We start from the raw sequence: 22,437 nt of genomic DNA, 5'->3' as shown, positions 1-22,437 counted from the left end.
TTTACTTAAATGCAAAAAGAAAAAATATGACAATGAATCATTTATTTTCTTGTCTTTTTGAGGCAATGTTCTGCAACCACCCCACCGCTCTGCCCAAACCCCAGCCTCCTCCTGCGTTATGAGGTGATTCTGTAGCTGTGGCTTCCCCAAACTCTGAGGTGTTGTTGATGGTGGGCGTGGGGGGAGGAGTCAGAGGAAGAGACATGTTGTCCACCTCTCTGTTTTCATCCCAGGTGAACACGAGTGTGCTGGGTGAGCTGGGTGTGCCACTGCCCTCTGGCGTCAGTGGAGGAGTAAGTAGGTCATCTTCTTCTTTAGTCCACATGTTCAGGCCTAATGGCAGACTTGTACATCTGTGCAGAGCTGATTCTCTACAGAAAGCATCGCAGAAAGACAGAAGTTTAACTTAACAATGGCAATATTTTTGTGTGGGTCGAATTCTGCAATTAAAAAAGCTATAAGAAAACTTCTCACAACTTGGACAGAGTGATGTGCAATTAAGCGTAGAAAGAATACAGGTTCAGTGTGTAAGTATTAGTAAAGAGTTAGCGACATCTAATGGTGAGACTGCACAGTGCAACAGACAGAGGACGCCTCCATTCAGGTCAAAGTGATTATACACTGACACAAACAAAATTATGCGTAAATAAATGTTACACACTGGACCCCATACATGTACAAAGTACCATATCATATCTGAACCAGTAAAAGGCACCGCGAGTGAGATAAGACACATGACCTTCACATGATAGTATATACCTGTCGTTGTCTTTCACCCCTTTCTTCGGCGCTTGCTTGTAAACATCTCCAGCCATGTCGCAGAGCCAGTTCATGTCTTTGGTCACACCCGGGATCCAGTCCACCAGTCTGGAAGGATTTAATTCACAGTCGGAATATTTTATTAATCCCCTGGAGGAAATTGTGTGGTCACATGCCAGATTAAGAGATATACGGTTACAAGAAAGAAAGTGCCAAATAATAGATACAAATAATAGAAGTAATAATGACAAAAGTCCACATTTTGGTGTGCCCTTTTATTGACCAGACCATAAGTAGTGTCTGTGTACTGGTCACGCATATTGACCACCACTCTGCCATGCTCCATGACTCTTGTGATTTGAAATACTCTAGTCAATAGGAGTGGCCAAGTGACACTGGACTACTGTGTTCGAGCAAAACAAATCATTCCATAAACAAATGCATCAAGAATCTGAGCAAATGTCACGACATTCTATTTCTGTTCACCATTGCGTTTATATTTTACATAATACATGATTACATTTGAACAGGGAAAAAATGTTAAAACTGAAATAGTTATCTATGTCTGTCAAACTGAAGAAATAAAAACAGCACCCACATTACATTCATCACCTACAAGCAGAGGTGATTCTAGAGTCTGTAGGGGCCCTAAGCAAATATTCCCAGGGGAGCCCTTCCAACCAGTGTTCATCACCATGATGTTATAAATAACCTGACACCAACAAAAAATGTATGTTTCGAAATGAATGAAAAAACACAGAAAAACCTTGTAATTAAAAAGTATGTGAAACTATAAATGTAAAGAACAATAAAATACTGTAAATAGCTTTTTAAAAAACTATATAAGCTTAATAAAAAAAATACATTACACTGTAAAAAACCCAGATTATGAAACAATATAAATATATAGAACAATAAAATACTGTAAATAACTGAAAAAAAACATATATAAACTGAGTAAAATATATATTCATTACACTGTAAATAATCCTCTTCATTTTCCAACCTGCAGAACAATAACTTCACACAGGTTAACGTGAGGTGGGGCCCCTTTAGGGAGGTTTCCTACTGAGATGTCATTGCAAATCGCCCATTGTTGTTTAAGGGGGACGGGGAGGCGGCTGGTCACTGCACATTTCAGAAAAACAGCCCTCAGGCTCCGAGTGTTGGGGGCCCCCTATCAGCTCGGGGCCCCAAGCAGTTGCCTGCCCTGCCTGTTCACAAACTGCGCCTCTGCCTATAAGCCTTGCTTTCACTGTTACTCCACTGTTTGCCATGGAGTTTTTCCTTAAAAGAAAATCTTGTGACGCAATTAAAGCGACACTTTCTCCCCCTTTATCACATAAATCCAGCAGTATAAACAGACACTGTATTTAAATAGAGTTATTTTTTACAAAATGACTCAAGAAAGAATGTCCCATTTGCATAACAGTCGTTTTTGACAGGTCACAGTCGAAAAAATCACAGGTGTAAATAATCAAGCTAATCATGGCTGAGTTCCAATTATCTAATCAGAGTGCATGCTGGTCCCCTGTCATGCATGAGACAGAGACCTTGTTGGTGTAATCAGTAACACCTGTGCTTTTCCTGCCATGACTGCAGGGCAGAATCAGCCACGACAGCCATGACTTGAGTGGTCACGATATAAAGTTTACAGATTTGTTTTTGGCGTCTCATACCATTCGAGTTCCAGATTAAATTGTAGAGCTCACAGTCTGCAATGAAAGCTTAATATTTGACTCTTCAATATTTGGTTTAGAGGCTGAGAATGAAGTGAAGACATCTAAGAGTAAGAGACATTTTAAGGTTAATAATTTTGCCATGGAGTTTTTCGTTAAAAATATTTATGTATTTGCTTATTGGTTATATTCAACCGTATAATATCTTGATGTTTTTTGTCATTAAAGCGGAACTAGACCGGAAGTTCCAATTAATGCTGTTTTTTAGTGTGTATCTGCGTCATTACCTCGTTTATGAAGCCCTGAAGTTTCGAAACAAACAGTTCAGCCACTGCTGAGAACACTGTGTTTTATTGTAATCTCGGGATCAGCGAGATCTCTGAAAATCCCGTTATAGTTACGTAAACAGCGGTTCTCCGGAACAGCTGATCGTCCTGCTCCGGGCACTAGTCCGGGCACATCCAGTTGCGTACATTGTACAGCAGAAGAAGAATAACGTCCGTTGTGGAGGTGTTTCACGAGCGACAGTGTCTTCTGACTCTGGGTCTGACTCCGGGTCAAAGTCATAAAAGGGACTGCGACGGGGAGTCGTGAATAAGCTATTTTTAAACACTGTTAAAACAATGTTTTGATAATGAGTAGCAGTGCATCCACCGTTCCAGAGGGGGGAGCTGCGCTTCTGAGTGCGGGTGTGCTGATATGTCACTTCCGGGTTGAGAGATTTGAGTCTCAAGTCTCGCGGCTGGGAAACACCGTCAGAAAAGAGGATTTATATCGGCTCGTTTACAGCAACTAGGAGGTTTTTGACCATAAAAACAACTTAATGTATATAAGTAGACCTCCAATATGTGTAACAGGACCACTCTATGTGACCTTTAAGACAACAACAGTTGTCCACATTGAGTGAAAGCTGTTGGAAAAGCTGTTCATTTGTGTTATTACAGCAGCTATTAGTATCTTACCTGTGGGCTAGAGAGTAGGCCGACGGTATCTGCAGGTACGAAGTCACCTTCTTTGGCAGGTACTCGGCCACGTGAGAGAACAGACCATCAGCAGCATGTGATTCTCTACAGGCCTCACACAACGCTGACACAAACACAGTGAGACATAAAAGTTAGATATTGATACTAACTGCATGAAATGCCCCCCCCCCCCCTCCCCCCCCCCTCCCCCCCCCCTCCCCCCCCCCCTCCCCCCCCCCCCCAAATACGGAGTTCACACTTACTTCACTTACCCCTTCTGATGTGAACTGGGAGTTTCTCTGTGAGCTGTGGATTCAGCCAAAAGTGCTCGTCGTGTTTCAGTCGGTCCTGCTGCGTGTTCTCCTCCTGCTCCTTCATCACCTCACAGCAAGCACATCTGGGTGAGTCCACCTCCAAACTCTTTAGTGCACAATCGCTGCTGATCAGATCTGTGACATTTATTAAATAAAACACAAAGTACTTTTCACTTGCAGAATCTTGCAATGTTTTTCTCTTTTTTCTTTCCTCACTGACAAAAAATGTCCTTACTGTTCTCTTGCAGGAAGCGGAGAGCATCAACATAACCACTCTGGCAGATTTTAGACATGACCTGTGAAACACAAGAGTTCTTGATGAGAAAGCAAAACAGGGTCGCTTAATCTACAGAAGATTACAGCGGTGGACTGTGAACCGGCATAAAGATTACACTATAATCATAATATGATAATCATAATCATACAATACATATATTTTTGAATTATTTCATAGCCAAGAAAAGTATCGGCAAAGTTTGAAGCAAGACTTTTGAACTCTTGCCGTGGCCATGCCCCTTTGGAATCGGCGACACCCTTTTCATCTTTGATGTGTCCAGTACAAACTGATGCACTTTTTAGTTTTTCATATGTTTGTTTTATGTGCTCAGACGAATTCTTTCATTAATGAAACTTACTTTAAATCGCCATCAAATTCAAAATGGCTGACTTCCTGTTGAGCTGAGGCCATGGTCCTGATAGACTTTTTGTTCGTCTAGGGCTATAACATTCCCACCAAGTTTTGTGAAATTTGGTGCAACTTAGTTTCCACTTTGTCCTCCCGGGTTTCACTTTTTGGGGGTGCTAGTGAGCCATTTTACACAACTTTATCGTATTAACCTTATTTTATATAAAAGTTATTTTTTAAGTGCCAATTGTCATCTGTTTTCACCAACGTTTACCTCCTTTCAGAAGTACAATGCATTCCAATTCTGCCAGGGCTCAGGCCCAAAAAAATGGAATACTAATCCTAAATACTGGTGACCTCACATATCAGTTAACCTTACATATACAGCTGTAAAACAATAATGTAATAGTACCATAGATTCTTAAAGGGAAAGATAGTTCTGTTTTTTTTTCTAAACAAAGTCCATAGAGATAGACACTTAAACTGCTGTGAGTCCATGGAGCTTGTGCAGGTGTCTCACCTCAGGCTCAGGGGGGAAGAAGGTGCTGGTCACTCTGTACATGTTCTCTGCGTTGACCTGAATGCTGACGTTGTTGAAGCGCACCTCGTGCAAGTTCATGCTCCCTGCCGCAGCCGGAGGGGAGATGTCGCTCTCACCGGCATATGCAGAAACGGTCACCGTGTTCTTCTGGTGACAGCGAGGCAGGTTGTCACTGACGGCGCCGTCCACGTAGTGCTGGAATTGGGAAATTGACCAACACGGTCAACATCTAGGTAAACAAACATCCCAGCTGAATAGACAAGTTTATTACTCACCACTCCTCTGTAGACCGGAGGAACAACGCCACAGTAGAACGGCACGAAGCAGCTGCACAACAGCACCTGGTGAAAGAAGAATTATATTATATAATTCAGTATACTTGCAAGTTGGAGATGACCTTTCTGTGTATACAAATAAAAACAGACCGGCCATTTTTTCTTATTTGAAAAAGCTGTAGAAAATTGATTTCAGGGTGAAGGGTGAATTTCCTATACATGACACAACGATGTACAATGAGAATAAGTACCTGAATAAGCTCCTCTCTTGTCTCAAACTCTGACACCAGTACATTTTTCCCGTCAGACACTCTGGTCAGAGACACGCACAGTTTCCCCGAGGCACGGACGTGAGCGTCCTCTGGAAGACTTCTCAGCAGAGACTCTCGCACCATCTGCAGCAGGTTGAAGGTTGGATGCAGGGGCCCCAGTTTGTGCCTCCTGGCCTCTTTGGCCATGTAGATTAAATCAGCGCAGCATTGTTCTGCAGAGGAACACAGCGATGGTAAGATGTCAGAGTCAAATACACAATTTAAAAAAAAACACAGTTGTTTAGACGAGCCATGAATGTATACACTAGCTCTTGAAATCAGAACTTTTCTTTGACTTAAAATCAATATTTTTGTTGACACTTTGTGACCTATATCAAATGACCCATTGTATATGGGGACTTAAGTGGTTATAATAACAGATGTTCAAAAGAATAGTTTTATTTACGTATGTTTTACCTTTTTTATTATCACCTGCAAATGAAGAGCACTTGTGTTTTTGTTACTTCAGAGTAAGCTGTTTACTTTACATTACACAGATGTTCTTACAGGAGCCCAGAATGGACAAATCATTGCAGTACAGTATATAATCTCACTCCTGGATTCCAGTAATTCTTACACACTGGTCCTTTAACTGTTGGATAGAAGTATACTTAGTAAATACAAGTATAAAGACTTTATTTCCTGCTTTTATCAATTAAAAAAACATTTCATTTATTTTTATTAGTAAATATATATATAAAATACAGTAAAGGATGTTCAGGTGGCCTGGACCAAGGTGCAGTCAACTTTGTTGTTGTCGGTGAGTGGAAAAATCCTTAAACAACCGTATAGAATAAAATGCAGTGACATTTGATGCATTTTATTCCAATTTTCATTTTCTCTCTTACTTACTTAAATAACGTTGGAGTATTTTATTTATGATTGTACAGCACTTTGTTATTTCTTATTTTAATCTATGAAAAGTGCTTTATAAATAAACTTCACTAACTCCCTATGGCAAAAGTAAAAGACACATGAACTAGTATGGTGTTTAGGTTAGGTCTTTGTCGTGCACTCTTACCGAGAGGAGTTCCAGTGGTGAGAACAGCAGCCATCAGAGAACCTGCAGAGGATCCGTAGATTTTAGAGGCGCCCTGGATGAAGTGAGGAAACCTTTCGAGGATACAACTGGAGACACCGACATAGTAAATCCCCATGAAGCCACATCCTGCGAAGGAGATGCTCCACTCTTTGTTCACGTCAAACATCTTCTCAGGTGTGTGTGTACGTGTGTGTGTGTGTGTGTGTGTGTGTGTGTGTGTGTGTGTGTGTGTGTGTGCGCTTCGGCCTGTAGAGTCCAGACTGATTATCTTTCTCTCTCTCTCCAAAGATCAACCTGTTCACATGTAAAATAATTCAAAGTGTGGCGCCCCCTACCTGCTGCCACACAACAACAAACAAGACTTGTTACTCCTTACTTGTTTGCTTCACGGGGAGCTTCTCTCCTATTGGATGTTAAAAGTCACATTGGAGGAATGTTGTCAGATTCTTGCTAACTTCGTGTTAATGACGTGACCCTGCTGCTGTAGCTGCTGAGACTCTCAGACACACCTTAGCCTGTGTAATTTAGTATAAAATGAGTATTCCTGTGGTGGACTTTGGTGCTTACAGCCTGAGAGAAAGACATGTTTCTGACGAACAGCTGCGCAACCTGAGCCAAGAGCTGAAGGCAGCGTTTACAGAAGTGGGGTTTGTTTTCTTGAAGAACACAGGGATCAGTGAGGAGGAGGTGAGGAGGACACAATATGATGTAACACAACATGTCGCACAACTCTTCTGATGCTAAAGTAACACTTACATACATTAGAGTACAATAAAAGTTTAGATAAAGGTTTACTTGAGTACAAGTATACGTATATTATCAGAAAATGACTTTGATAGAAGTTGAAGTCACTTTTTAAAAATAATATTGCTTAAGTAAAAGTATTAAACTATATAAAAGCTAAAGCTAGTCTATCAACTATCTGCTAGCAAAACACTAACCCCATGTTGAAGTGTGTGAATGGCAAAACTAATGTAAAGCAGCTATATGCTAAATACAGCATTGCAACCCAACTCTTTTTCTTCTAATGCTTTCATTTGGTGGTGACAAAGATAGTTAGAGGAAATGTAGTGGAGTAAAATGACAAGTTGCCTTTAATATAAATCACAAAGTAAAGTAAAGATATGTGAGTGTTGTACTTAAGTACAGTAACAAAGTATTCTAATGTATTACCTGTGTGTAAAGGTGGACCGTGTTATGGATGTGTCCAAGAAATTCTTCCTGCAGCCAGATGAAGTGAAACAGGAATTTAGCAGGAACACATTCTCCTGCTCTCCTAACCACGGCTGGGTGTCGATGGAGACTGAGAGGTATATAGTAGAATTCACTTATCAAGTCCATCCATCCATCCATTATCTACCGCTTTATCCTCCACCAGAGGGTTGCGAGGGGGTGCTGTGCCTATCTCAGCTGACATTGGGTGATAGGCGGGGTACACCCTGGACAGTTCGCCAAACAACCATTCACTCACACTCTCACACTCTCACACTTACGGTCAATTAATGACATAGAATCGTAGAATCACACACTCACAAATCAAGCACAGCTTATATTATGTTTGAGAGAACAGGGGGAATGGTTTTGAGCTAATCTGTAAAACACACATGCAGTATTAAATTATCTGGTAACATTTTTAAAAATTATTATTATTATTCTTTTTCAGGTTGAATCCACGTCGACCAGGAGACCTAAAGGAATCATTCAACACTTCATCACTTGACCCAGACATAGTAATGTGTCTTTTTAATGTTGACTTTGTCCATAATTTGCAAGTGACACTTTAAATCAGTGCTGAGGTCAAAGTCTGACTGGGCAAATTTTTGTATTTTGAGCACAATTTACATATTTGGGTTAAGGGTGGCCAGTATTATTTTCATCAACAATAGTAATAAGGCCAATAAAAATGACCTTTTTTTTAATAAGAGAGAGACAGAGATAGTTTCTTCCTCAGATATCGAAAGTTTCTTAAAGACCCAATGCCTTTTCCTTCTGTTTTTAGAAATGGCCGTCATCAGACACAGTGTCTGGGTTCAGGGAGATCCACACGTCTTTCTTTCAACGCTGTAAAGAGCTGAGTCTGCGGGTGATGAGGGTGATGGCCTACAGTCTGGGTCTGGACCCAGAGGTTTTCGTGAGTGCACACCAGTTCATAGGAAGTATGTACAGTTCAACCACTTGTCTAACACTTGTTTAACTGTACAGCTCTGAGTAGTTAGGGAGTATATATAGACTACTGTTCAAAAGTTTGGGGTTGGACAGAGCTTTACTAGTATGTTTATATATAAATTAGACTAGACTGCAAGTTTATCCCTTACTACTTCACCCTGTGTCCAGTCTCATCTTCTCTGTCTCTGTCCAAATAAAGGCAAAATGCTCCAACAAACGTACTTAAAAAAGAAGAATAGAATTGAAAACTTTATGGTAAAATATGTGATAAGAAGTGCATTTTTACAAACTTAAAATAAAAAAGCCACAGACAGATGTGGAAAAAAAAGATTGGTGAAGGAAATAATGAAAAGTAGATTGATATATAACAGTATAGCATATTGTGTAATTATTGCACCAGCGAGAGTCAATTGAGCTGTACTTGTGTTATGTCTCTTGTAGCTAATAAGAATGTCACAACACTGCGGTGTCTGTACTACCCACCGGTGAACAGTGAGACAGTGAAGGAAGGTCAGGTTCGCTGTGGAGAGCACTCAGACTACGGCAGCATCACGCTGTTGTTCCAAAGCTCTGAAGGTCTGCAGGTAAACATCACAACTTTTATACCTGACCAAACGTCTACCTCAAGTGTATCGGCGGAATCAGTCTGCAGTGTAATCCCGCCTCACTCCTCAGGTCCGTTCACGTTCAGGCGAATTCATCTGTGCTCCCGTAATTCCTGGAACTGTCCTGGTCAACATCGCTGACATGATGCAGCGCTGGACCAGTGATCAGTTTGTCTCTGTGGTGAGTACAGAGAGCGAGTTTTCTTTCTTTTCTGTAATCCTGCTTAATTTCTTCACAAGGATGGAATTCTCCTTAAGTCTTATTTTAACACATTAACTTGCATTCTATTTATAAGTGCCTTTCAAACACTTGAGGACACGTTACACAAACAATAATTTTACAGAAAATGGAATAGTGAAATTAGTGTAATGGAATAAAGTTGAAATACAGTCAACTTACTGTAATACAATATGTGATGTCAGCGTCATAATGTGTATGTGATGTTTTCATTAGTAAATATGTTTTTTTTACTGCAAGTAAGAGACTCACCTGGTTAACCCTTAAATACACACATTTTTGTGTTTTTGGCTTTTAATTTCTAAAAAAAAATATTTTTTTCATGCATATTGTTTAAAAATTATGCCAGGTTGTGCATTTTTGAGTGTTGTCATTGTTTTAAAATTATGTGTATTATAAACAGTGTTAACTAAAATACTCTCACTAACACACCTACGCACAAAAATTATGTTTTAATTTATTTTAATGACTTAACTGTTTTCACATTTTTTAAAATCAACTTCTCTATTTAAGGTGTATTTTTGTGAAGCACGTAATGAGTTCCATTTCTGCATAAGTATAATTTAATTTTTCTTGCGCAGCTGCACAGGGTATTGCTGCCCCCTGCTGGAGACTCCAGCACTCGTCAGTCCCTGGCTTTCTTCGGCATGCCCGATAACGAGGCAGTGATCACGTGCTGCGACGGCTCTGACAAATACCCTGCAGTCGTGTCAGGTGAATACCTAATTGAGCGCTTTAGTGACTCATATGGACGACCCTGATGTTTTAGAAATATAAAATTAAACTCAATTCACCTTTGATTGATTCAACCTTGATGAATTTGAGCCGGCTCACTGGGCTTCTCTGAGAAGTCAGAAATGAATCAGCCAAGCACAACATTCAACCACTAAAACAACTTTATCAATCTATATTCCGAAATGCAAGTAAATAACTATAAATTGACATCTTAATCAAGAAATAATAATGTGTTTTACTATTTTTTTCAGTTTTTTTGTAAAACAGTACATTTGCAAAATCATGGATAATGATAATAATTTGATTCAAGCTATAAACATATTATTTTGGTTAAAGAGCTTATACATACTGGTATATTAACCATTGCAGAAACAATGATGTTAATTTAGAGCAGCTGTGGTTTTGGGTGGTGGTCTGACACTACATTTGTGTGTCAATATTTGTAACAAAAGATATCCCATAACTGCAAGCTTATTCACTTTATTGTCCACATTAGCATCATATACAGTTGAGCAGCTTCAGGAATCCACATGATGTCGTTTGTGGACAGATTTAATGACTTTGAAAACAAAAAAGGACATAAATAAAAATAAATAAATAAAACCAAACTTCAAAAAGGTAAACCACAGACAAGACATTGAAATCGACATGTACCAAATTTTAAATAAACCTGTACCAAAGTCATTACCCCTTGTCCTTATGTTATTACTTACTGTAAAATATGTGGGTTTTTTTAGACATGTGACCCCTCAGTTAAACTCCCATGTTCACTTTCATTGACAACAATAGAGAATAAACATTAATCATGCAACTATGAAAACCTCGCTCGCTCACAAGCGCACAGTAAACAGCCACTTCTGTATCCATTCAGTCACGCCAGCAAAATTAAATTAAATATGTAATATTAATATTTAAAGAATCATCCGGTCCAAAAGAACAACTTATGCCAGATTTCTCTTTAGCTTCACTTGTGTGGAAGAGTTTCACTGCCAACACACAACCATTTAAGAAGTTACTTATAGAAACAGAGAGCAAGATTATTTGAAATATTTACTTTTATAAACAAATAGATTTATTCTATTGATGTATTAACACTTGTTAAAATGGGCATGGCAGTATTTATCTCATTAAAAGAAAAAAAAGTCACTCTTGCAGTTAAAAGTAGGTTTTAGTAAGTAACAGGCTCTCTCCACCTGAATAAATAAATGTTTTTTAAAAGAGACAGTGTCAGACAGTGTCAGACAGTATTGACAAAACTTTTTCTATTTAACCCCAAAGTTCTTCCTATGGAGAACAGAGGCCTATCAAAAAGACAAAAACCAGTCATTTGTGCAGACAGTTGAGCAGACATTGTGGTTCATGCAGCTGAATGGCAAAAGGGACACACAATAAGATAATGAAGCCATATTTAGCTCCAGAGCCATGAAGGACGTTCAGTTTTTGGCTGTGTTTTTACCATTAGAATTATTATTCTAACAGATTCATTTGAAAGAAACCAGTATCAAAGCATTATTCTGTCATGTGGTGGAAATCTGGAATTCTTTCATAACACAAAATTGGTATAATTATGAAGCAAACGCACACACACTCACTGGCATTCATACAACACACAGAGTGGTGAGGTTTGCTAAGAGTGTCCTGGCACTGGCACGTCTTGCTGTTGGTGACTGGGGGGAAGTGGTTGGTTGTTCCCTGGTACGACAGGTGCTGGCTCACCTTCACCTACAGGAGAGGAGCTGCATTAACACATTTTAAATGCATTTATGTAATCGTTTAGAATCATATGCGTGACTAGATATGAAGAAAAGTCTGTTAGATTCAAAGTACTTCATGCAGTGTTGGCTATGCCTATCCTCTCAACATTATAGAAGTGTAGTGTTTAGATCTCATGTCGCTGTCGACAACATTCCCGCACTACAAACAGGAAGCAGAAACAGAACTCATTTATTTCAAGACAGATGGAGGCAGAAGTAACATTGTGCAAGTAAAGCGAGCCAGCTGAAAACAGGGTGGGGTATGACAACCAAAAAAGAAGTGCACACAAAGCTTCAGCAGTTTGTAGAGAGAATTGAGAATTGGTTTTCAGATGAATGATGTTGATATAAAGATTAACATCAACAACAACAAAAACAAAAGGTTACAGACTGCAGCTTTAAATATACTGTGCTGTAAAGTGTGCATTTTTGAAGCTCAACTCATGCCAGATGGGTTGGGCGACTGTAAATCACAGCGAAATGGTACTTACCTTTTGGTTTGACCTCGTCAATTTTGCTTAGGGCTTTCAACTTTTCAATTCCCTCTACAGCCTGAGTGGAGAAAGGAGAGAGACAATAATGTAAAAGCATGATATAATAAGTTGAAACCTCAATATTGAGTAGGTGTAGCGCAGCAAATGTTTTATACGGAAACAAAATCATGCATCATATTACTTTGTCTGTTATACCTGTGAAGTGACTAGTCAGGGTCAGGATCAATAATGGTATTTCACGTGGAAAATGTTATAATTAGGGCTTTTTGTTCACCTTTTGTATCGTCCTCCGCTGAGCGTTGAGTTCTTCCTGCTTTTTTTCGAGCTCCTCCCTCTGTTTCCGCAGCTCGGCCGACTGCTGGATAATGCTGTTGTCCGTCGCTGCCAGGTTCAGTTCAAAATTCCTCAGGTCCTCCTCGGTGTATATAGGTTTACCTTCTAAGACCTGAGGACGCATGAACGGTGCACGGGCAGAGGAAGAATGGTCATAATGAATGAATGAATGAATGAATGAATGAATGAATAGGATGAAAGTTAAGTAAGGATAATGTAAAACAACTTTGCCAACTCTTACCTCCCACTCATCATTTTTCGCGAACTCCTCCTTCTTAGTGGCCGCCATGAACTCACTCAGTGACAGAAGTCTGTCTTTATTGGTGTCCACCTTAATGTCAACAACATCAGAGACAACACATGATATTAACAGATGAACCCAGGCAACATGAGGAAGCGGCAATGACTCTTCAACTCCCTGCTAAAGTACTCACTGCTCTCCACTGTTGTTGTTTGAACACTTGAACCCGCTGTTCCTCTAATGACTGCACTATGTGTTATAGAAATAAAGCTTTGCTAAGTTAACTCACAAACTTTAAGTGCTGTAGTGCCTCACCTCGTTCATGATGTGCTCTCTCATTAGAAGTCTCTCCTCCTCCATCTCAGCCAGATCAACTTCTTCTTTTCCAGTAGGGTATATCTTCTCCAGCTTGAGGGCAAACACACAAACTTAATTAAACAGATTATTTTACATACATAATGTAATACACATACAGTATTACATTATATACGTATAATGGCATAAGTACAATCAGGACACCATAAACACCTCTTTAGTGAAAATGGCTTCAATCTCATATCCGTCGAGAAAACCATCTCCATTAGTGTCTGTCAAACAAAAATCACATAAACATCATCGTCTTATCAGTTTACCTATTCCACTTCTCCATGTACAACACATTCAGCCACAGTGATCCCTTATGGTCAAGGAATGACTTTCATTTCAATTCTACGGCTGTAGACTGACTGTATGTATTCATGGTCAACGACCATCTATAGTTACCGTGTAATTTGAAGAAAGTCTTGGGATTAAAGTCTTTTGGGTCCAAACCGTCCTCATTTTTCCACACCTCCTTCAGCTGGTCTTCACTGCCCTGCACGCACACATGCACACGCACACACACGCATATGCACACACTTCAGGCGTTGTTTTTCTTTGCTTTTCAAAAATCCTCCTCAGCCGACTAAATAAAAGCTGCTCAACAGGCTCATGTTTTAATATCTTGCGCACAGAAGTCCCATGAAGTCTAAATAACTCTTAAAACACATAAGGGTCTAATTCATGAACATTATCACAGCAGGACACTCACAGGATGATTCACTTTGGGATGATGCGCGCGTTTCTTCTTCTTCTCCTCGTAATCGTGCTCGGCCTTCTTGCGGTCCTCCTCGCTCATGCTCTTCAGATGTTCTCTCCTCTCGTGCTCCTTCATCATCTCGTACCTCTTGAACTCCTCGTGGTGCTCTTTGTCATAGTTTTCGAGGTTTTCCCATGTCTGTGAGCAACAAACGACAACAGGGAGAAATTCATACATGGGCAGTGCAGTTCATATTTGAAAACATTTCGAGTGTAAGACAACCTACACGGCTGTCTGAGTTTCATGGATCATTCAGGTGCTCAGGCAGGATGCTGAATCAATCTAAAACATGCTGTATATGTTTAGCTCGTGCCCTGTGAGCAATGATATGCAAACAAAGAGTCAAACGGCTGCTGAGTCGGTGTTAATACACAATTGTCTCAATTGTTCTCAGCAGGAAATATCATGCTTAACTGCATGATCTTAGTGGTTAGTTGGCACAGTGGTGCAGCTGTTTACTTTTATAGGGCTGAAATAGTTTGCATTACTGATGCATTCTGAGTTATACTAATATTAAAAAAAAAAAACACCTCTATTTTATAGAGCACATCTCATGCAAATATGCAACTTTGAATCTCTGTGAATTAGAACACCTGTGTGTATAATTCTTTATTCTAAGTACATGCAAATGATGGGAACGTTGACAATAAATTCATTCATCCATTCATCTTCTGCCAGTTTATTCTGTTTTTGTTTGTGGGGGAAGCTGGAGCCAATAGAATGCGGAGGAAAGGTGGGATACACCATAGACAACATAGAGACGCAGAATTTAGAGTCCCCAATTTACCTCATCCCCAGTCTGTGTGTCTTTGGACTGTGGGGGGAAACTGAGCTCCCACACACAAAACCACAGAGAGAACATGTTTACTCCACATGGAAAGGCCCTCAGTGGATCCACCGACTGCACAAGTGATCAGGCCTGAAGGAAAATAGTCAAACTAAAGCCTTGTTCTAAGATAAAAAACCTGAAATTATCATAAAACAAACACTAACTCGACACAAGTCTATGTCAGGATCAAGATCAACTGGATTGACAACTCCACCGCAGGCTGACGTTTCCTCAGGGTTTTTACTTTCATTCCAAAACCATTACTTTTTTCTAATAAAGGGCTACCGTTGTTAGCTGACGTGCGAGCGATTCAGAGAAACGTGACTCACTGTTAGACACCCATAACGCTCTTTAGGTTCCTCCATGCTAGTTTTAGCAGAAAATATGGGCGCAAGCTGCTCTTTACTGTGTTTACATGTATGAACTGTGACACAGTATCATAAACACATAATAAACAGCACTACTATACCCACTAACTGTGGGTACAGTAAACTTTTACATCACATTGTGTACCGTCTTTAACAGGCGATCCAGGTCCTCCACCCCAAACTTCTCTGGATCCATGTGGTTGAGGTACTCAGAGTATTTCAGCAGGGCCCGATGGTCCACTATCCCATCTGCAAGGTAGAAAATGATGAAACATTTCCCATCCCTTGGTAAGAACAAGTTATGTTTACGCATGCACCGTTTACTCAATGTTACCCTCAAAGTGTTCAGAGTGAGCATAGTGAGAGTAAATGTATTTCAAAGCTCGATCTTAATGTCTGTTATTAATTAATCTAACACCATGCGTAGAACTCGCTGTCAGACGACGTATTCCATCAATTTCCCGTGTCTTAGGGAGACGCATGCTAGATTTATTTGATTACAAAACTTGAAAAGTGCACACGTTTGTCAGTGATATATTAGCAGTGCATGCTAAATATTTACCTTTGACCCTTTGAGCGTCAATTTTGGCCCTCATGATCATCCGCAGCCTGTTCATCTCCTCCCTCTTCAACTCATCCAGCTTCGTGCGCACACTGTGATGGACAAAGTCCAGCTCTTTACCAAGTTTACCTTGCTGCAAGCACAAATGATCGATGTCTATGTTATTCGTGCCAGTAAAAGGGTTTTTTAAAATGATGCAGTGTTTCGTGGATGTGCAGACGTGCCTTCATATCGTCCATGCTGGTAGATTTGAGCTTTTCTCTGAAGTGGGGGTCTTTCTCGAGGTAGTCCATGACTTCTTGGAGGTAGCGTTGATAGTGAAGCCCCAAATCCTGAAGCACAAACTCTACGTCAGTGTTTGTTGTCTACACGTAAAATTGACATTTCACTTGAATTTGTGTTCAGCTTTCTGTGCCACATCATTAACCTTTATTGCTTCCGTTTGTTTCCGGCAAAAAAAACCCATTACTTTTATGTACTTTCCATGTGAAACATCTATCCATGCTGTATCCCATTTTTTACACCTGTGTATGACAGTGTCCAGCTGACTCACGTCATTCTGTGACGAATCTTTCTCATTGTGCGCTTCTTTGGTCCGGTTAGTTATTGGCACTGACTGGATACACAGCCACAGACTCAGCAGAACCAACCCACACTGAGCCAAGGCTTTACCCCACACCATCTGGTTAGGCACATACAATTAAAGAAAGAAAGAAAGAAATAGTAATATAGAATGTATTTGGTGTCAAGTTTGCACAAGGATATTTCCAAATATGGTGATATTAGCCTGTGTCTATAGTCTAGCCCACTGTATTGTGGTAAATCATTGCAAAAGACAACAGCCTCAATTTCTCAAGCAGTGCAATGGCTTATAATACATGTTTGCACCTGTAGACGCAGTGAGGGGGAGCTAATGTTAATGGTCTCTATGGTGCAACACACATGTTTAGCAGATGTAAATACACCAGGTTTACTTTACATTAGTTCCACCTCTGACTTCAAACCCGTAAAAGACTCTCTTGGGTACATTACATTTTTAGTTGTTGTTTCACTATAAACAACAGGTTGTCCTCGTAGAGAGGAGGGGAGGGAAAAGTCTTTACATTTTTATAAAATGACATTATTTTGGTTTAAAAACAACACTTACTTGTACGTCGACTCTTCACTTGTTGAGCTCCTTCAGATAAATTGAATGGAGTTTGTTTACAGCCGTCATCCACCGTCAGTGCGAGGCAAGTCTCTCTGATGTGATGGTGGCCACAAGCTACCAGTGAAATTACAAGGAATTCTCCTCACTATGGCAACGCCCCGCCCCCCGCTGCCTCCCATTGGCCGGAACGTGTGCAACGTTGGTTGCAAAACAGTCGCGTTGAGCGCTGATTGGTCGCTCCCGCTGTCAGTCAACGGTGTCCCCTCGTAATCCATTCGTCCACATCTTTGTTTGGGAACCCGTACGTGGCGTGAAATCAACCTGTTTATCTGAGACGCGAGCGGACCTCGTGTTTTAATTGGACACAAAGTCATTTCAAGTTTATTTTCAGTTTAAATAAAACGTGTTTATCCCTTGGGGACAACTGATGACACGTAGAGCAGCTGTCAACACACACAGAACAGATCAACCAAGTTATAAACACAAATAGAATAAAGAATAACACACATATTTACACAAGGTTCATATTTTTTTTCCATTCACAGTTTGTACAAGACTTAAGAAGAAGACTTTAGACCAACATCCTCTTTCATCTGTCTTACATTGCTATTGATCAGATTGCATCATAAGTCTTTATTGAGCCACATTTTAACATGGAGTCCTCTGACGACTTAGAACAAGTTTTTATACATTCATAAAGAATATAAATGTAATTTATTGTGTGTTGTCTTTATTTCTGTGTTTGCTCACTGATATATTATCTTGCTGGAATGCTTATTAATGTACACTGTCCCTGCCAAATAAACCTAAATTTAAACCTAAAATTAATTTAACTTTAATGAATCTAATGAACGCCCGATTGTCCACTTGGGTGTTTGCATGAATATCTCTTTTATATGTATTGATTTATATATATATATATATATATATATATATATATATATATATATATATATGTATATATATATATATATATAACTGTATGACACTGTAGTAGTATATAGACGGGTAGTCTTAGTTCCCAAACCTGCCACTAGGGGCAAACATATCAATTTAATATAAAACTAATTAATTATGCATAAATTAAAATTGAAAAAAAAATTGAAAAAATGCGCATGCGCGAAGGGGAGGAGTAAGACAGGATGCCCTCCTTAAGGCTGTAATGCATCAAATGTTTATATTAATGTTTTGAGGGGTTATAAGGAGCTTATCCAGGGAACTGTTCATGACCCCTGTTACAGGCAGGAGGAGTGTGTGTGTGCGTGTGTGTGGGTGTGTGTGAACAATGTATGGGTTTCCTGTCGTGGACTGCCGAAGTAACTAGCACAAGGCTAATTATGGTGTAAATGTGTGTGTGTGTGTGTGTGTGGGTGTGTGTGTTAAGCTGATGCGCAATGTATGGGGCTTCTCGTCGTGGACTGCCGAAGTAAATTAGCACAAGGCTAATTATGGTGTAATGCATCAAACAGTGACATTAATGCTTTAAACGGTCAATGGTCCCTTTTTCACAACCGTTACAGACAGGATGTATGTGTGTGTGTGTGTGTGTGTGTGTGTGTGTGTGTGTGTGTGAGAGAGAGAGAGAAATAAATATTTTAATAAAAGAAGCTTTAATACTTTCAATCGTATTCATGTATATTACCCCTTTATCACCATATCTATTTTCTGTCCTCACTCTACAGCATACCCTAAAACAATCTACTTCAACACATAAATCCAGTTTTTACTTTCCTATGTCAATAGGCCCCAACCTTTCTATCTCCAATGTTCCTATCTAATAGAGTTCTTGTCAAGACTACAGCTATGTACCCTATTCCTAGTTTTGGATACAAATGTAAGCTAAAAGGCTTAAATGTATTTTATTCCAGATCTTACGAGTCAGAGTGTGTGTGTGTGTGTGTGATTACCCCACCCGTCTGAAATGTGTACCAGCATGGCAGGACAGAGGCAACATTTTCATACTAGCCAGGTCAAAGGTTGCTGGTCTGGCAAGAAAGGAAGTAAGGAGGGGTGTGTGTGTGTGTGTGTGAGAGAGAGAGAGAGAGAGATGAGACACATATAAGGACAGGATATGTGAGAGATAATTTAAGAAAATAAGCTTTAATACTTTAAATCTTATTGATTCACGTATATTATACTTTTATCACCATCTCTATTTTCTGTCCTCAATCTTACTGCGGCCGCTAAAGCAACATCCTTCTACACATACATATAATCTTTAGTAAGTGAGTAAGGAGCACCCAAGTGGTGTGCAGTATGATGAGGTCTTTTGAAACACAAGTCAATTTAAAATGGTGAAAAAGGAAGGTTTTGGTGAATAAAGTATTTGTTTTTCAACAGGCAAACACCAATCTACTTGGGAAATCACATTCAAATGTTTCAGATAAACAGAGTTTGACTTTTACAGGGTTGGAGAGTTTTGTATCTACTGATATTCTCTTTAGAGACTAAGGTGGCCCTCAAATAGTGTTTCAGATTAACAGTGTTTGACTATTTGTAAATTTTTGGAAGAGATTTTTTTGTTTTAAACAATCTATTTACAAATAAAATGAAGGGACTTTACGTTTAAATAAAGTAAAGGATATATAAAATAAGGAATGTCTGAACTGGCTAGAAAGAGCGGACTATGTACCCTATGCCTAGTTTTGGATACAAATGTAAGCTTAAAGGCTTAAAATGTATTTTATTCCAGATCTTACGAGTCAGAGTGTGTGTGTGTGTGTGTGATTACCCCACCCGTCTGAAATGTGTACCAGCATGGCAGGACAGAGGCAACATTTTCATACTAGCCAGGTCAAAGGTTGCTGGTCTGGCAAGAAAGGAAGTAAGGAGGGGGGTGTGTGTGTGTGTGTGTGTGTGAGAGAGAGAGATGAGACACATTTAAGGACAGGATATGTGAGAGATAATTTAAGAAAATAAGCTTTAATACTTTAAATCTTATTGATTCACGTATATTATACTTTTATCACCATCTCTATTTTCTGTCCTCAATCTTACTGCGGCCGCTAAAGCAACATCCTTCTACACATACATATAATCTTTAGTAAGTGAGTAAGGAGCGCCCAAGTGGTGTGCAGTATGATGAGGTCTTTTGAAACACAAGTCAATTTAAAATGGTGAAAAAGGAAGGTTTTGGTGAATAAAGTATTTGTTTTTCAACAGGCAAACACCAATCTACTTGGGAAATCACATTCAAATGTTTCAGATAAACAGTGTTTGACTTTTACAGGGTTGGAGAGTTTTGTATCTACTGATATTCTCTTTAGAGACTAAGGTGGCCCTCAAATAGTGTTTCAGATTAACGGTGTTTGACTATTTGTAAATTTTTGGAAGAGATTTTTTGTTTTAAACAATCTATTTACAAATAAAATGAAGGGACTCCGACTCCACTAAACAATCTACACAGGCATCATCTAGGCACTCTCCCCCCCAGGTCACTGCTCCTATCTAAGGGAATTCTTGTAGAGACCACTTCTAGGTATCACATTCCTAATATTGGATACAAATGTAAGATAAAAGTGAAGTTTCTTTAAAAATATTTTGTTTTTACTGATATTCTAAGCTGGACGGCAGAGAAAGTGATGGTGGACCCATTTATGACCCGTTTACGATCAGACAGTGTGTGTGTGTGTGTGTGTGTGTGTGTGCATGAGGGTGGGGGCTGGGGGGTTAGAGAGAGAGAGAGAGAGAGAGAGAGAGAGCAAGACCTACTTTAATAAGAGATTCTTTACTGCATTCAATCTTATTCGTTCAAGTATATTATACTTTTACCGCCATTTTCTATTTTCTATCCTCCCTCTTACTACAACCACTAAACAAGTCAAGACTTAAGTGAGAGAGGGAGGAGCGCCCAATTGGTGTGCATGAGTATGATGAGGCCTTTTGAAACACAATTCAAACTATTTAAATGGAGAGAAATGTAGGTTTTGTGAATAATGTATTTGTTTTAAAACAGGAAAACACAAGCCCATTGGGAATTCACATTCAAATGTTTCAGATAAACAGTGTTTGACTATTTGTACATGATTGGAAAGTTCTGTATCTACTGATCTCTACTGATCTACTGATCTCTCTTTAGAGACTAATGTGGCCCTCAAATAGTGTTTCAGATGAACGGTGTTTGACTATTTGTACATGTTTGGAAAGTTTTTAAAAAATATATTTTTTTACGGAGTATAGTATCTCCTGGTAACGTTTGTAGAGACTAAATACATTTATTCACAGATAACCTTAAGTGACTTTAAATAACATAAACCAATCGATGTATTGAGATGGGTCAATAGAGACACCACCCCCCCTTTAGAGGAGGAGACAAATAAAAGGCTAGCATTCAGGAGCACGTCTTGCCAATACCGATCTGACTACCCTAGCATGGAGACTCTACGCCAGAGAAGATTTAACTACATATACAATGACTTGAACACCACGGCAAAACTGAACTATGTTAGCGACGTTCTCTTCCAACATGGCATGCTAACATATAATGAGATGGAGGCGATATGTGGTCTAGTACACACAGCTGAAAAGGCTCGATTCTTGATTGACAAGGCTAGGAGGAAAGGAAACGCTACCAGTAATATGTTAATGGAAACCTGGGACAATTACAAGACCCCAGGAACTAAACAACAACAACAACAACAACAACAACAACAACAACAACAACAACAACAACAACAACAAACCACCCCAGTCTACACCGACAATGGACTACAGCCTAAGCACATACTTCAGATATTGGAGCGTCTCACCAGCATCGAGCTTGAGTTCCTCAAGTTGTACATGCAGATTACGCATGGTCAAGGAGCCATTCCTAATGCTGACATTGATATGACGGATAGACTGAAACTAGCAGACGCCATCTCAGCAAACTACAAAGATGAAGCCAAGGAAGCCTTGACGGGCCTGCTGGGGAAAATCAATCGCAATGACCTGATCGAAGAAGTCGCTACCTTAGCCGTCACTTCAAGCAATTCAGGACACTCGAATACCTATGCATGCCTATGCATGAAAAAGATAGGGTAATGTTGGTAGACTTTGTGTATCTCGACAATAAAAAAAATAATCTGCCCAATAACTTGACTGATAGCCTACTATTTGATGGGGTAATGCTGTGCAGAGAAATCACTGGTGATATACAGTTACAAATACTAGCACAGTTGTCAATGGTGATTTGCTACCCAAACAGGGCAGTGTGTGTGGCGGTTAAGCACATTCTTATTCCCAGAAAAAGTGGTAAAACCTGAACAAAGACCAGTGTCGTTCATGCATTGAGTTCAAGAATGTCCTAAGATTTGGAGTGAAAAACAACCTTAAACAATAAATCTAGGTATAGACGAA

General features: G+C 39.6%; 3 protein-coding genes across 3 annotated transcripts; 1 reads left to right on the top strand and 2 right to left on the bottom strand.

The window, feature by feature from the left end:
* Positions 1-37: 37 nt before the first annotated feature.
* Positions 38-6,674, bottom strand: LOC310930697 (patatin-like phospholipase domain-containing protein 2; the record flags this gene model as incomplete). Its single annotated transcript, XM_083893739.1, has 9 exons — positions 38-371; positions 760-867; positions 3,401-3,524; positions 3,673-3,849; positions 3,950-4,010; positions 4,860-5,075; positions 5,156-5,221; positions 5,407-5,639; positions 6,488-6,674. The coding sequence occupies 9 exons, from the start codon at positions 6,672-6,674 to the stop codon at positions 38-40; spliced, it is 1,506 nt and encodes a 501-aa protein (XP_083749865.1).
* Positions 6,675-7,042: 368 nt separating this feature from the next.
* LOC310930696 (uncharacterized protein) lies at positions 7,043-10,278 on the top strand (the record flags this gene model as incomplete). The annotated part of the gene is made up of 7 exons (XM_083893738.1): positions 7,043-7,195; positions 7,694-7,818; positions 8,172-8,238; positions 8,508-8,664; positions 9,116-9,258; positions 9,350-9,460; positions 10,099-10,278. The coding sequence occupies 7 exons, from the start codon at positions 7,043-7,045 to the stop codon at positions 10,276-10,278; spliced, it is 936 nt and encodes a 311-aa protein (XP_083749864.1).
* An 822-nt stretch (positions 10,279-11,100) lies between these two features.
* On the bottom strand, positions 11,101-17,230 carry LOC310931067 (nucleobindin-2-like). Its single transcript, XM_083894155.1, has 13 exons — positions 17,098-17,230; positions 16,504-16,632; positions 16,171-16,282; positions 15,951-16,079; positions 15,534-15,637; positions 14,144-14,329; positions 13,837-13,927; positions 13,603-13,661; positions 13,390-13,482; positions 13,075-13,164; positions 12,775-12,945; positions 12,498-12,558; positions 11,101-11,974 (listed from the first exon to the last, which is right to left on the bottom strand). Exons 2-13 carry the CDS (start codon positions 16,630-16,632, stop codon positions 11,880-11,882), a joined length of 1,320 nt encoding a protein of 439 aa, XP_083750281.1. The 5' UTR covers positions 17,098-17,230; the 3' UTR covers positions 11,101-11,879.
* Between the last annotated feature and the right edge of the window lie 5,207 nt (positions 17,231-22,437).

This window comes from Microchirus variegatus (genome assembly GCF_963457635.1).
Source record: "Microchirus variegatus genome assembly, chromosome: 8".
NCBI classification, from domain to species: Eukaryota; Metazoa; Chordata; class Actinopteri; order Pleuronectiformes; family Soleidae; genus Microchirus; species Microchirus variegatus.
The sequence above is the reverse complement of the archived record's forward strand: the minus strand, read 5'-3'. Positions and strand labels throughout refer to the sequence as shown.